At 42.4% G+C, this 13,771-nt stretch overlaps 1 protein-coding gene across 1 annotated transcript in view; it reads left to right on the top strand.

The window, feature by feature from the left end:
- The first annotated feature begins 370 nt into the window (after nucleotides 1-370).
- The window catches only part of LOC114700456 (UDP-N-acetylglucosamine transferase subunit ALG14 homolog), a 77,835-nt gene continuing 64,434 nt past the window's right edge, over nucleotides 371-13,771 (top strand). Inside the window, exon 1 of the mRNA XM_028880081.2 lies at nucleotides 371-631. Coding sequence (XP_028735914.2) covers nucleotides 371-631 — 261 coding nt within the window. The remainder of the gene's footprint in view (nucleotides 632-13,771) is intronic.

Genomic DNA, 13,771 nt, shown 5'->3' with positions numbered 1-13,771 from the left:
GTGATATGTTTCCATGTGTCCCTAGCAGGTTACTTCTTTAAATTGAGATCTTGTTTTTAATTTTGTGTACGTGTGTGTCTATGTGGGGAGTATGTGCATGTGTTTACAGGTGACCCTGGAAGCATCAGAATCCTTGAAGCTGGAGTTTCCCAACGTGGGTGCTCAGGACTAAACCTGGGCACCTACAAGAGAAGTACACGCTCTTAAGCACTGAGCCATCTCTTCAGCCCACACTGTGTTTCTTCTCCCTTTTTTCCCTTAGATTTATTTTATAAGTATGCGTGGCTTGCTTGTGTGTGTACGTGTACCGTGTGCATGCCTGGTGCCAGTGGAGGGCAGAAGAGGGTGTCTGGTCCCCTGGAACTGCAGGATGGACATGGACACAAGAGCAGCAAGTACTCCTGACCACTCAGCTGCCTCTCCGATGTCCCCTCCCCACGCTGTTTCTTCCTCTGAGGCCGCCTTGTATTTGTTTCCAGGTGGTCACACCACGGAGATCTTGAGGCTGGTTGGAAGCTTGTCCCGTGCTTACTCACCTAGGCATTATGTCATTGCTGAGTCTGACGAGATGAGTGCCAGCAAAATCCATGCTTTGGAACGTTCTCGAGCCGAGAGAGACTCTCCTACCAAGGTACGTGATCATTCCTGTAAACTGCAAGCTGCCTGTTGAGGTTAATTATCTCTGAAAAGAATTCCATGGTCTTTCAGTGCCCTGCCCCCAATGGGCAATACAATGTGTACTGGTGGAGAAATGTGTATCCTTTACTACCAAGAGAAAAAAATTTCCTTAAATCTTCAAATTAAAGGTAGTTCTTACTCTCTTATATTATTATTTTAGAGAAAACAGTTGTTTTTTTTTTTTGTTTTTCGAGACAGGGTTTCTCTGTGTAGCTTTGTGCCTCTCCTGGAACTCACTTGGTAGTCCAGGCTGGCCTTGAACTCACAGAGATCCGCCTGGTTCTGCCTCCCGAGTGCTGGAATTAAAGGCATGCGCCACCACCGCCCGGCAAGAAAACATTTTTTCATTGGATTTCAATTGTGAAAATTGTTTTGATTTATAGTTACATATATAAGGCATTCAGGATTACACTTCTTGGGTCTTCATTAAAGTTCTTTATTAATGTGTTATATTTATCATACTTAGACCTGTGATTGCTTTATCTTCAAATCATATTTGTATTCACCTTTAGAATTATTTCTCTATCACCTATTGATGACTTTATTTTAGCATTTTAATCAATAATGTAAAAAAAAAAGTGAAGCAAAAAGAAAAAGAAAAGGTGAAATCATATCTTTATTGAAGAAGAGTTGCTCCTTGTGTGACGTTGTATCTTTTTCTGTAAAAGTTACCCAGCACAGGGCTGTATCAGGTAGCTCAAAAGAGGACAGCGGATAAAACTCAGGCCGACAGAGTCTGGGACCCAGAGAACAGAATTCGTCACCCTAGGGGCAAGCCCTGTACAAGATAAAAGTGGGAAGCTATTGGCTCATGTTCTCACTAGCAGATAAAGATGGTTTCTCGGCAGAGGACTGAAGATAATGTACAAGAGTAAGATAGAAACCAGGTGGTAAGTTTTGCCTTCTGTGGCTGAGGGACTCTGCTGTATCATGTTGAGCTAGGTTGGCTGGTTCTTGGTTGGACATCACGGTCCACTAAATGGAGCTTCCCCCTTCTCCCTTTAGTCCCCACCCCACACCACATACTCTCACACACGCACACCAATTTTTTAATAAGTCGTTGTAACTCGTAATTATTATCCCAAGCTAGCATACTGTTAAAATGTGTGTTGCTGGAGGGCTTCTCTCCAGGTTCCATCAAGCCCCGCAGTCCCACAATCCATGTATAAAATAATCACTCAGATGCTTATATTACTTATAAACTGTATGGCCGTGGCAGGCTTCTTGCTAACTGTTCTTATATCTTAGATTAACCCATTTCTATAAATCTATACCTTGCCACGGGGCTGGTGGCTTACTGGCGTCTTTACATGCTGCTTGTCCTGGCGGTGGCTGCAGTGTCTTCCTCTCCTTCTTCCTGTTTCCCCAATTCTCCTCTCTCTTTGTCCCGCCTATACTTCCTGCCTGGTCACTGGCCATCAGTGTTTTATTTATATAGAGTGATATCCACAGCAAATGTGCTCTTGCAAAATATGCTCTACATCAAACAAAATCAGAATATGAATTCAGCCGACCAAAAATGTGTGGCACTTTCCCTATGTGTGAGACCAGCTGATGCTCCCATTTCTGTTTTAGGGAGCAAGCCTGTAAGTTCCCAGGACTGCTCTCACAGTAGTAAGACACCGCAAACCAGGCAGCTCAAACACATGGATTCTCTTAGAGTTCTGAAGGCTGGAAGTCTGAAGTCAAGGGGTCACGGCATCCCGCCTCCTCAGAAGTCCCTAGGAAAGACGCCCTCCTTGCCTTTTCCAGGCTTCCAGTGTTTCCTGGCAGCCCTCAGCCTCCCTTAGCTTGTAGCTTCGTCATTCCAATCTCTACCGCTGTAGCCACATGGCCTTTCTGTCTTCGTCTGCCTGTCCTATGGGGATGCTGGTTGATTTAAGCTGTTTTTAAATGCTGGTGTATCTCATCGTCAAAGTGGTACCCCAGTAAGGAAGGAGCATCTCTATTTGTACCTTCCCTCTGTCACTTCTTGCTGAGGCAACCCATCCACCATTAGGAGCAATGGTGTCCCGTTCTGAAGGGATCTCTTTTCTTGAATCTAGTACCGGAAAAAAGGATGTAGGGAAGAGTTGTCCTTTGTGCTGCTTAGTGCTGCTTACCACTCTCCGGCATACACCCCCTATCCCCACCCCACCTTTGTGTCTGGGTGTCTGTCTGGGTAGGGCAGTGTAGGGGATTGGAGAGGCCAGCAAGGCATGCTGAAGGAAAACTGCCACCTACTGGCCGCATCCTGCGGTACTAGGAGCTGTCTCCCCTGACAGCCCTCTTTTCTACCCTCCTCAGAGCTTAGTAGGACGAGGATAAGGAAGGGTCTCCTTGAGGAACGCAGTGGTGACCACATGTGTGCTGGAAGAGCCCATCTGAGTCATGAATACAGAAAGGTCTGGAACTAGACTGTACAGTATAGCAACCATCTGCCACATGTGGCTTTTCACATCTCGGTTTAAATTAATTAAACGAAGTTGGAAAGTTGGCCCAGCAGTTGCACTCGCCCATTTCTAATACTTGCCAACCCTCTGAGGCTGGCAGCCCAGGAGACAATAGAGCATTTCTGTTGTTGCGGGAACTCACATGATGCCAATCTAGACGTATGTTTAGACTGTAAGTTGAAAATGAAACCTGATCAGACATTGTGAAGAGAACCAGGAGGTTCAAAGCAGAGACTTCTGCCAAAAGTTAATATAAAAGGGCAGAATATGTTTTTTACTTCCTGCTGTCATTGAAATTCAGGGGGAAGTCCATTAATTAAACAGCTATAGTTTGCTTTGCAAAGAAGCAATCTCAAAACAAGAAAGATTCCTTGGAAGAATTAACAAAAAAGATTACCACAGTTAGACTTTGCAAGTTAATACTTATTTATGGGTTATCCAAGGTCCGGGGATTTCCAGCATGGGATATCTGAGGGAAAAAAAAAATCTGCGTACACTATGTTCTTATGTCTATTAACATTATTCCTCTAAGACAAAACTTTATCTACACAGCTACAGCTCTGTCAGGCATTCAGGGCAGGAATGACTCTAGATGCACCAAGCTCCTTATCCGTGTACTTCATTTCTCTGGGGTGAAATCCATAGCTTCAGTTCTGTCCGGTTCCCTCTCATAGTCCTGCTAATGACTAAGCTCTTATGCTCAGCCTCATCTTCGTCCTCCTTTTCTTCATTCTCCATCTCTACTACTCTCTACTCCTGGCTCAAGAGTTCTGCCTTACCGTCTATATTACCTCTGTGTTCTTCTCTTCTCCATGGTTGCGCTGTTCTGTCTGCTGTACAGAAAATGCCTGTCTTTCTTTCCCTGGCCAGGTGGTTCTCTGCCTCCTCAGGAAGGTTGTTCTACCTTCCACCTTGATATGTGGAAACCTCTCTTGTTCTCAGTCAGTTGCTCTGGAGAGCCACTAGGCCTCAAGGTGAGGAGATGGTCTGAGCTTCATTTGTACAAGAAACAAAGCTATGTGTCTCTTGCCAGCTTGTCTTTGCCAAGTACTGGCTCCAGCAGGGAAGTCAGTTACCTACAAGTTCAGCAGGTCTGAGGAGCTGAACTGTTTGCCAGTTGTTCTAGGAGTATTGGGGCACGCAAGAATTTCATAGCAGAAGATGGCTGAAATATTAAGAGCTGGATAATATCAATTATTCATAATAAATGGCGTGCCTTTTGACAGACCCTTTGCTTTAATACACAGCTGAATCTCTATAATATATTCTTGTGGCCCACCACACTTTTTTTTTTTTTTTTTTTTTTTTTTTTTTGGTTTTTTCGAGACAGGGTTTCTCTGTGTAGCTTAGCGCCTTTCCTGGAACTCACTTGGGAGCCCAGGCTGGCCTTGAACTCACAGAGATCTGCCTGCCTCTGCCTCCCAAGTGCTGGGATTAAAGGCGTGTGCCACCACCGCCCGGCTCCCGCCACACTTATTAGATTAATATTGCTGAAAATATTCATGGATCAGTAGTTGAACTTAAAGGAATTCTCTGGGGGAAAGTGCAAACGATTGGGGGGAATCATGAAATGTTAAAAATGGGAGGAAAAGAAAAAAAAGAGTCCATAGTAGATTTTGCAAGGCAAGCACTTGTCTATCTGATTCTCTTTGTTTTAATGTGATTAAACCTCATGATGAACTTGGAATATAGGTCAGTGATAAAGCGCTTGCCTAGCATGCTCAAGTCCCTGTGTTCAGTCCTCAGTGCTGCGAGGGAAGAACTGAGCCAGGGTGACATTGGCAGCCATGGGAGCTCAGCTTATCCCTGTTCCTTGTCTACTGAGCCCTTCTCCTTGGTTCAGGTATTTCCTTGAGTGTGTTTTAGGAAGGGCAGTGTATCTTCAGGGTGTTTCCATGTCCGAGAGTCTTCGTTGTGACATTATACCCCCAGCAATCTTTGGCTTGGAGTACAACTTCTGATCCTCCTTGCCTGGATCTCCCAAGTGCTAGAAACACAATTGCATACCTCCATATCCAGCTTCATAGGATTCTGGGGGTCAAATCCAAGGCTTTCTGTATTGAGGCGAGCACTCTGTCAACTGAGCTACATTCTCAGCCAACATTTGCCCATTGTGTATGAAATCATCTTACCATATATGTATATTGTATACATACATACATATATATATAGTTTCATATATGTAAATAAAAAGATTCTATGTCTATCGCTATATATGTTTCTTTCTGCTTGTTCTTTCACTGTTTCATGATGAACAGAAGGTTTAGACTTCAGAGTCAGGCTTGTACTCCAGTGATAGTTGCTGAAAGTTTAGTGTTTTGTGTTGATTCCATCTGTCATGGTTTGAATGAGAACGGCCCCCATAAGCTCATATGTTTGAATGCTTCTTCCCCAGTTAGTGGAAATGTTTGAGAAGGATTAGGAGATGTGATCTCTCTTTCTCTCTCTTCCTCTTTCTCCCCCCCCCCCCCCACCTCCTGGAGGATCAGGAGGTAAAGTTCCCAGCTTCTGTTCCAGTGCCGTGCCTATCTGCTTCCCACCATGATTATCATGAACTAGCCCTCTGAAGCTGTAAGGAAGTCCCCAATTCAGTGCCTTCCTTTATAAGTTGCCTTGATCATAGTGTTTCCTCACAGCAATAGAACAGTAACTAAGACACTATCTACAACTGATTTTTCTATATAATATTTGAAATGAATCTAATTTCTATGTGGTAAAACAGTTGTCTCAACCCAGTACCATTCATTAAACAGTCCATTCTATATGCTTCAATATATGCAGAAGATCATAGGCCTTTAATTCTAGCACTCAGTAGGCAGAGGTATCTGTGAGTTTGAGGCCAGCCTGGTCTATATAGTGAGTTCCAGGACAGCCATAGCTATGTAGAGAGACCATATCTCAAACAAAACAAAACAAAACAAAAACACAGTCTGGCCCTTAGCTCTCTATTTACTGGCCCATTTGTCCATACTAAGTCAGTACTAAATCCCATTAGTTGTTTTATTCAGAACTGTTTAGTGTTTCTTCCTTTTTTTTCCCCCCTGAGACAGGGTTTCTCTGTGTAGTTTTGATGCCTGTCCTGGATCTTGCTCTGTAGACCAAGCTGGCCTTGAACTCACAGAAATCTGCCTGTCTCTGCACCCCTCCCCGCCAATGCTGGGATTAAAGGCATGCATCACCACTGCCTGGCTTTTCTTCCTTTTTTTTTTACATAGTTTTTTAAAAAATTATTTGATGCATTTACCTAAATTATTCTATTATTAATAAAAACTCAGGAGTCAGAAATCGAGAAAAACCTGGTAAATCCAAAGAGCAGCAGAGAAAATGATTAGCTGGCCCTACTCTCCACGTTTCTCAGATAGAAAATGCCCGAGAACCTATAAATCCCTCCCTACTACTTCCTGGGCATCTCTATCGGCTCACTGGGTCCTCCAACATCTCTATGGCAAATTCTGACCAGCTGATCATTGACTCCACCCTCTGGTTCAAGGTTTAGCTTTAGCTTTATTGGCAGTCTCAGAGTGTCAGTGCAAATAAATCTCCCACATTTCCCCCTTTTTGAATAAAAAGGAAAGTTTTAACTCTAACACAGTAATACTATATACAATAAGAATAATTATCATTTATTGTCTAAATAAAAGGGGAAGTTTTTAAACTTAACAAAGTAAAACTATGTACAGTAAGAACAATTATGTAAGATTTACATTCACAATATCAAGTCTATTTGCATTTGACAAATTCCTAGAAAATACTCCATTTTCTATCCTATCTTGTTCATAGTTTTGTACCTAATTTACTTTTTATCCTAACTTGTATTACTGACCCAAAACTATCTTTTTAGACCTCAAAATATTTTCTTAGATAAACAACTTAAGTGTCTCTCAATCTTATACACTTTACACCTCTTTTGAGAGTTTCTTTTCTGAATTTGGTAACAAGGAAAACTGTAACTGTAACTATCTAGTCTTCAACTCCATCAGAGACCCAAGAAGGAAATAATATTACCTGAATAAACAGGAAGTGCAGAGCAAACAAATCCAAAATTATAGAAATGACAGAGACATCTGGCTGCCTGGACAGTCACCCAAGGTTCCTCTCCAATGTTGGGGCATCTATCTTTGGCCTACAGGCCTAGAATATATGACAAACTTTTCTGTGAAACAGGAATTCTGAAGGACTGTCCTTGTCTTGGCAAAGTACGGTAGTCACTTTTTGTGTGTGTGTCTTGCTGGTCCAGTTTGGACAGAACACTGTCAGCAGTCGAGGCAAGGGTGGTTTCTTGCCCAGCGGTGCTAACCTTGCCACAATGAAAGCAAACTCCATGTGGAGGCTCTTTGATGCCCATCATCCTTTTTTGGAGTAAATTGGTACCACCAGGAGCAGATGTGTCTCACTATCATGAAAAGCCTTATGTTATTAAAACATCTTAAATGTCATATTGTGTAGCCCTGAAATGTTTAAAGACCATCTCTCTAGCTAAAGTATATCTCTGTTTGACCTTTAAAATATATCTAACATTGCCATGGATTTGATTTTAGATGAATAACTAGTAACCTGTATTTCTGAATTATTCTAAATAGTTTGTAATAATTACTTTTTTTTTGGTTCTTTTGAGACAGGGTTTCTCTGTAGCTTTGGAGCCTGTCCTGGACTAGCTCTGTAGACCAGGCTGGCCTCGAACTCACAGAGATCCACCTGCCTTTGCCTCCCGAGTGCTGGGATTACAGGTGTGCGCCACCACCGCCCAGCGTAATAATAATGTAAAGAATGGAAATTTACATTACATTGTTAAATGAGCTGTATCGGTACAATACCTTAAACAAGAGTAGAAACATATATACAGTATAACAAAAATAACATTAAATTTGTATAACATACAAAAATACCTTAAATAAGAGTAGAAACATACATAGAATATTCTAACAAAAATAACCTTAAGTTTGTATCAATATACAAAAATCCATACCAATGTAAAATATTTTAGATTTATGGGGTTTTTTAAGTTTAAAATTAGATTTAGTAATCTACTCGTTTATCCTATCATTCCTATATTCCTGTTTTCCTTTTGAAAGAGATTTCTGAATCTAACCTCCTTTGCTACGTTTTTCCCCCCCTAACCATGACCAGTAACAACTTGAAACCAATCCCCCCACCTCCACCCTGTAAACAGTGACAAACATACATAATCCAAAACGACCAAAAACTACCCACCTCACTTCTTGGAAATGTGGGTGTTGTGTTCTTAAAATTACTTCCTGTTGTCTGGGGGCAACAGCATCTTTAAGGGACCCTGAGAAAATTGAGATAATGGTCAAGTCCTGGGAGAGCTAGCTGTTGTCCAGTCTCGGTGTGATGGGAAAGTGCAGAACTTATCTGGAGTCTCAACTGGAGTAGTCTATGAGGCTGGACCATCTTAGCTAATCGCTTTGAAGTTGTCCTGAGCAGTTCGTAGTCCAAAGCTGATCTTTAGGTAGTCTTTGTCAGCTTAGTGACATTACCACAATCCAGGTGGATCTGTCATTGCAGGGCCCCATCATCTTCTTAGAGACCTCAAAGGTTACTGCAGGAATGGTCACAGTTCACTACAGAAAACTTCAGTATTTTAAATGTCATATGCAGCAGATCTCTGAGAGGTTAAAGGACCACACTTTGTTAACTACATCTGGGGTACACAAACTTAGTTCCTAGTTATCAGCCATAGGAAGCTGGATGAAGCCTGTCTTTTAGAATTAGTACTCTGTATGACCATTAATATCATGACAGAAAGTTTAAATACATATATGTGTGTGTGTACATATTTATATATATATATAATCTGTAGCTAGAGTTCTCCTGCCTTGCCCACAGTCAGGACAAATCTCTCTCACCCACCAGTCCCACAGCTGCTCAGACCCAACCAAGTAAACACAGAGACTTATATTGCATACAAACTGTATGGCCTTGGCAAGCTTCTTGCTAACTGTTCTTATAGCTTAAATTAACCCATTTCTATAAATCTATACCTTGCCACATGGCTGGTGGCTTACCGGAGTCTTTCCATGCTGCTTGTCCTGGCGGTGGCTGCAGTGTCTCCCTCCTCCGCCTTCCGCTTCCCAGAATTCTCCTCTCTCCTTGTCCCACCTACTTCCTGCCTGGCAACCTACTTCCTGCCTGGTCACTGGCCATCAGTGTTTTATTTATATAGAGCAATATCCACAGCAATAATCTTATAAATTTTGAGATAATATTTATACCTTAAGAAAAGTTGTAAAGAGTCAAAATGAAACCAAAGGGTTATGAGATTAATAACAAGAGAATAGTCCCTTAATTTTGGTTTTCTTCTGTCCCATACCAGGTGGCTCTTCTGACATGTAGAGAACAGCAGAAACAAACATTTGGGGAGATTTATGAAATTTTATTCTGTTGGAAATGTGCTATACCATTAGGCCAATTTACTCTTTTTCTTGGGACATTTTCTCTGGATGATTTGTCCTTCTTCTTTAGATGTCTCATTTGTCCAGTGATCTTCAGATTCCTTAGTTGGATACTTATTCTTCTGGAAAGACAAAAACAAAACCCTGCCCCAACCCTAACTTTGGGGAGTTTTCCTTTTTGGCAGGTTATGTCTGATCAAATGAAAGGCGTTTTAGTCTTCTAAGTTAGTTTAGATTGAATGCCCATGCTGTTTGATGAACTATCACCTCTCCTAATCAAGAGGCCTCAGAAAGATCAGCAGCTGTTGTGCCCTGCTTATATTCAACCTGAATGGTCGCTGACTGTTCTTGGTAATACCTTTTAATATTTTTCTCAGAAGCATTGTTTATGGTTTGTTTCAGAGATTGGAGGAATGTTAATCTGTTTTTTCCATTACTGTAACAAATCATGTCCCCATAAATGCATTGCTATGTTAGACACATGGCTTTAATTTCCCTACCTGTCCTTCTGGCCCTATACATTCAACCCACCTTGTACTTTGTTTTATCTGAGATAAAGTTCCAATCCCTAGAAGCTGAATATTTACCTCCTGAAGAGACTAATCTGTATGCCAAGATTTTGGTGAAGTTATTGTTACATCCGCAGCTGTGTCCAGTAAACCCTCAGTAAATGTCATTTATTTATAGATTTAGCTTTGGTCTTTGATCATTTATAGACATTTGCCAAAATACTTGTTTTATGGTCTGTCTTGAAAATTTTGTTTTATCTGATGAAGCTATTGTATCATCCAGAGCAGTATGGCTTTTAACAATAGACAGGCATTAAGTCTTTTAAATGCTCTGACAGGGAATGATTGAATCACATTTGATGTTGGGGCCTGCAAGAGGCCCTCTAAGATGTTTCCCAATGGTAAAGGGTTACCTTGTGTATCCCTTATTGATCTGCACTCATTAGTCCAATGCCGGCTTTTGCCACACCTTCTGGCATATTCCAGGAGGCTGGAGCCTTCTGTGTAGATGTAATTCTAAACAGTCTTATTAAATAAGAAACACCAAGCCAAATAAAGAGTTAAAAGCCCAAGAGGTCAGAGCACTAGAGAATAGCCTTTAGCTTACCAGTCATTGCCATCCTTCCCCTGAGAGAGAGAGACCTTCTCCTGTGTGACCTGTCTTTTTATTGCCTTTCTGTTCTGCCTTCTCATTGGTTCTAAACCCAACCACATGACTTCCTCATCACTGTCTATACAGACCTCCAGGTCTCTGTGGTTGGTACTGGGATTAAAGGTGTGTGCCTCCATGCTGGCTGTGTCCTTCAACACACAGAGACTTTGCCTGCCATGTGATCAGGATTAAGGGCATGTGCTACCACCGCCAGACTTCTGCTAAATGGCTTGCTGTTAGCTCTGACCCCCAGGCAACTTTATTTATTAACATACAAATAAATCACACTTCAACACAAATAAAATATCACCATACTTCTGTTTGGATTATCTCTCTAGAAAAAAAGCACTGTTTCTAGGAATACCTTGTCTACAATCCTTTTTCTGATTAACCTTTTTACCACAATTAAAACATCTAATATTTTGATTATTCTTAAAATTTTTAGAAATCACTTCTATCAAAGTATTATCATAAATGTGAGATCCATATCAGCTGTATTTTGAATCCATTCCTCCAAGGGTGCTGATCTTGCCTTTAAAGGCCTAATTACCCTTTTGCATTCTGAATTAGCATTTTCAAAAGCCAAAGATTCAATTAATATTTATCTAACTTCTGGATCTGATTATCATTCTATTTACAGCTGAAGTCAGTTTTTGTTTAAAAAAAATCAGTAAAGGCTTTTTTTGGGCTTTGTATAATTTTAGTCAGTGACTCAGTCCTCTCTCCTGATTCTTCAACCCTGTCCCAAGCATTCAAAGCTGCTATGTGACATAGGGCCAAGGTGTGAGCATCAAATCCCAACTGTCTTTGCATATCAGCATGCTGACCTTCACTGAGAAGCTGGTCTTAGGAAATACCAATACCTTTAGCCCTGTTTTGTTGTTCTATGGCCCTAACTTCCCCTCTCCACCATATTTTCCATTGTAACTGAGCGCCAGCTTCCTGTGTTGCTGTAGATAAATCTTTCCAGTCTTGTGGAATGATTTTGTTCCGAGTTGCCCATGAGTTTAACATCTGCTTCACATAGATGAATGCATGCCATGTGAAACGACTACTTCTTTAAATCTCTTCAAATCTAAAACTTCTACGGAGGATCCCAGTCAACTTCTGCATAGCCTTGGGGGTGCCTATCACCTGGTGGTTGTTCTTGCATGGTAACTGGATAAACTGAGGATGGTTTTCTGTTAACCTTGGGCCTCTCCTCTTCAGCTTCATCATCCATGGTGCATTAGGTTCTGCCCTAAACTCCTCTGTCTGTGTGTGAGTACTTACTTTTCTTAGCTTCATTGGCAGGTTTTTCTAAGGATTGTATCTTAACAGTCCACTTTTCCTGTTTGACACGGATATCAAACCACTGGGCCCAGGCACTGGGGTGTAGGGACTGATTGTGGGCGTAGTGGCCGCCAATTTCTTGTTCGTTTGCGGGCCTCTCCGCCAGGCCCTTTGGCGCACAGCAGCCTCCACTCTAGGTCCCTGGCGTGACTGTGCCTTCTTAGCCAACCCTCAGCACCACACGTCTCTGCTCCCCTTGTCTCCTTTTGGGGGGGCGGGACAAGTAGGTATTTCTCTTCCTTCCTCCTCAGTTAGATGTATGCTGTTATACTTGCTGCAGCGTTCCTCCAATTTTATCTAGAAATGTGCTGAACGCAATCTACTGCGATGAAAGTAATTTAAATTTGTCTTGCCTCAGGAGCTTTAATTTCTCTTAAAATTCTCCAAATGCTTCTCAAATCACTTATCTTGATCAATCACTTTAAAAACATAGTATAATACAAGAAAAACCGTAAAAGCAGAGTGCCAAGGACCCGACTCCACTTTTTTTGTTTGTTTGTTTATTTGTTTGTTTGGTTTTTTGAGACAGGGTCTGTGTAGTTTTGGTGCCTGTCCTAGATCTCCCTCTGTAGACCAGGCCTCGAACTCACAGAGATCTGCCCGGCTCTGCTGGGATTAAGGGCGTGCGCCACCACCGCCCGGCCACTTTTCAAGAGTCTCCTCACCCATATGGAAATGCTGTCTCCATTTAGACAAATGACATGATCATTGGCAGTGCTGACACGGGCTCCTTGACCCTGGCCGTCACTGCGCTGATGCCCCTGCTCTATCCAGAAGCAGACTCAGAAAAGCCCTGGCACCTTTGGGGTGGGAAGTGCGTCCGTGGGTAGAGGTAATGTGAGGAGACGGAGGTGAGAGCAGAGGAAGGTCCCAGCCGTGACTGTACTGCAGACAGATGGCCGCTGGAAAACAGCGGGAGGCTCCTTCTGACGCCCTCCAGGATGCTTCCTGTGGCGCCTCATGACCTTCCGCAGCAGCGCCAGGCCTTTTTACCTCCTTCCTCCTCTGCGGCTGAGAGTGCTAACCGGTGGTCTGTTGTATTCTGGTCTATTCTGTTCTGGTCTGTTCTGTGACATTTGAAACAGTCTAGACTTTCTCATTCAGGTTGTTTTTAATTTAAAGTTACATAATAGTTTGGGCATTTCCACGTTAATTTTCATCAAAATTTCTGGAGTTAAAGTTTTCCTGCCTGCGCATATAGCCATGTCAAAATTGTCTGTGATAAATCAGATTAACTCGTAGGATGACTGGGAGGGATGGAAAGAAGAAGGAGCCGGTGAAGAGGATGCGGGGTCCTTGAGTTGGTGGCTCTCTCTTCCCACCCTAGGGTTCTTGTCTTGATCTCTGTTAGTTTGAGGGGCGTGGAATGGGGAGAGGGGGTCCTAGCAGGTAGACCAGTTGTCAGCTTTAATCTGTTTATAGAAGGACGACTTTTACTTGGCATTACCATTCTGTCTGAAGCAAATTCAGAGTCAGGATCTAACTGGACTCTGGGTTTTGATGTTTGGTCTGTGCCTGCCCTGCCCGGTACCTGTTCATATAAACAGCACCTCCTCCCTGGAGGAGTTTTCCTCGCCTTTTTCCCTGGTAGAACTTCACCAAGTGCAGTTTCCTTGTTATCAATAATGCTCCTGTTGCTGTGGGCCTTACGCTCTCTTTATAGTTTAGTTTTTCAGGCTTCTTAGGTGAGTTGGAAAATGTGTTCCGTTTTCAAACACGAACAGTAACTGCACTGTGGGGCTGGTTGTACAGTCT

The sequence above is a fragment of the Peromyscus leucopus genome, chromosome 6 (genome assembly GCF_004664715.2).
Source record: "Peromyscus leucopus breed LL Stock chromosome 6, UCI_PerLeu_2.1, whole genome shotgun sequence".
Taxonomy (NCBI): domain Eukaryota; kingdom Metazoa; phylum Chordata; class Mammalia; order Rodentia; family Cricetidae; genus Peromyscus; species Peromyscus leucopus.
This window is presented reverse-complemented; position numbering and strand designations above follow the sequence as displayed.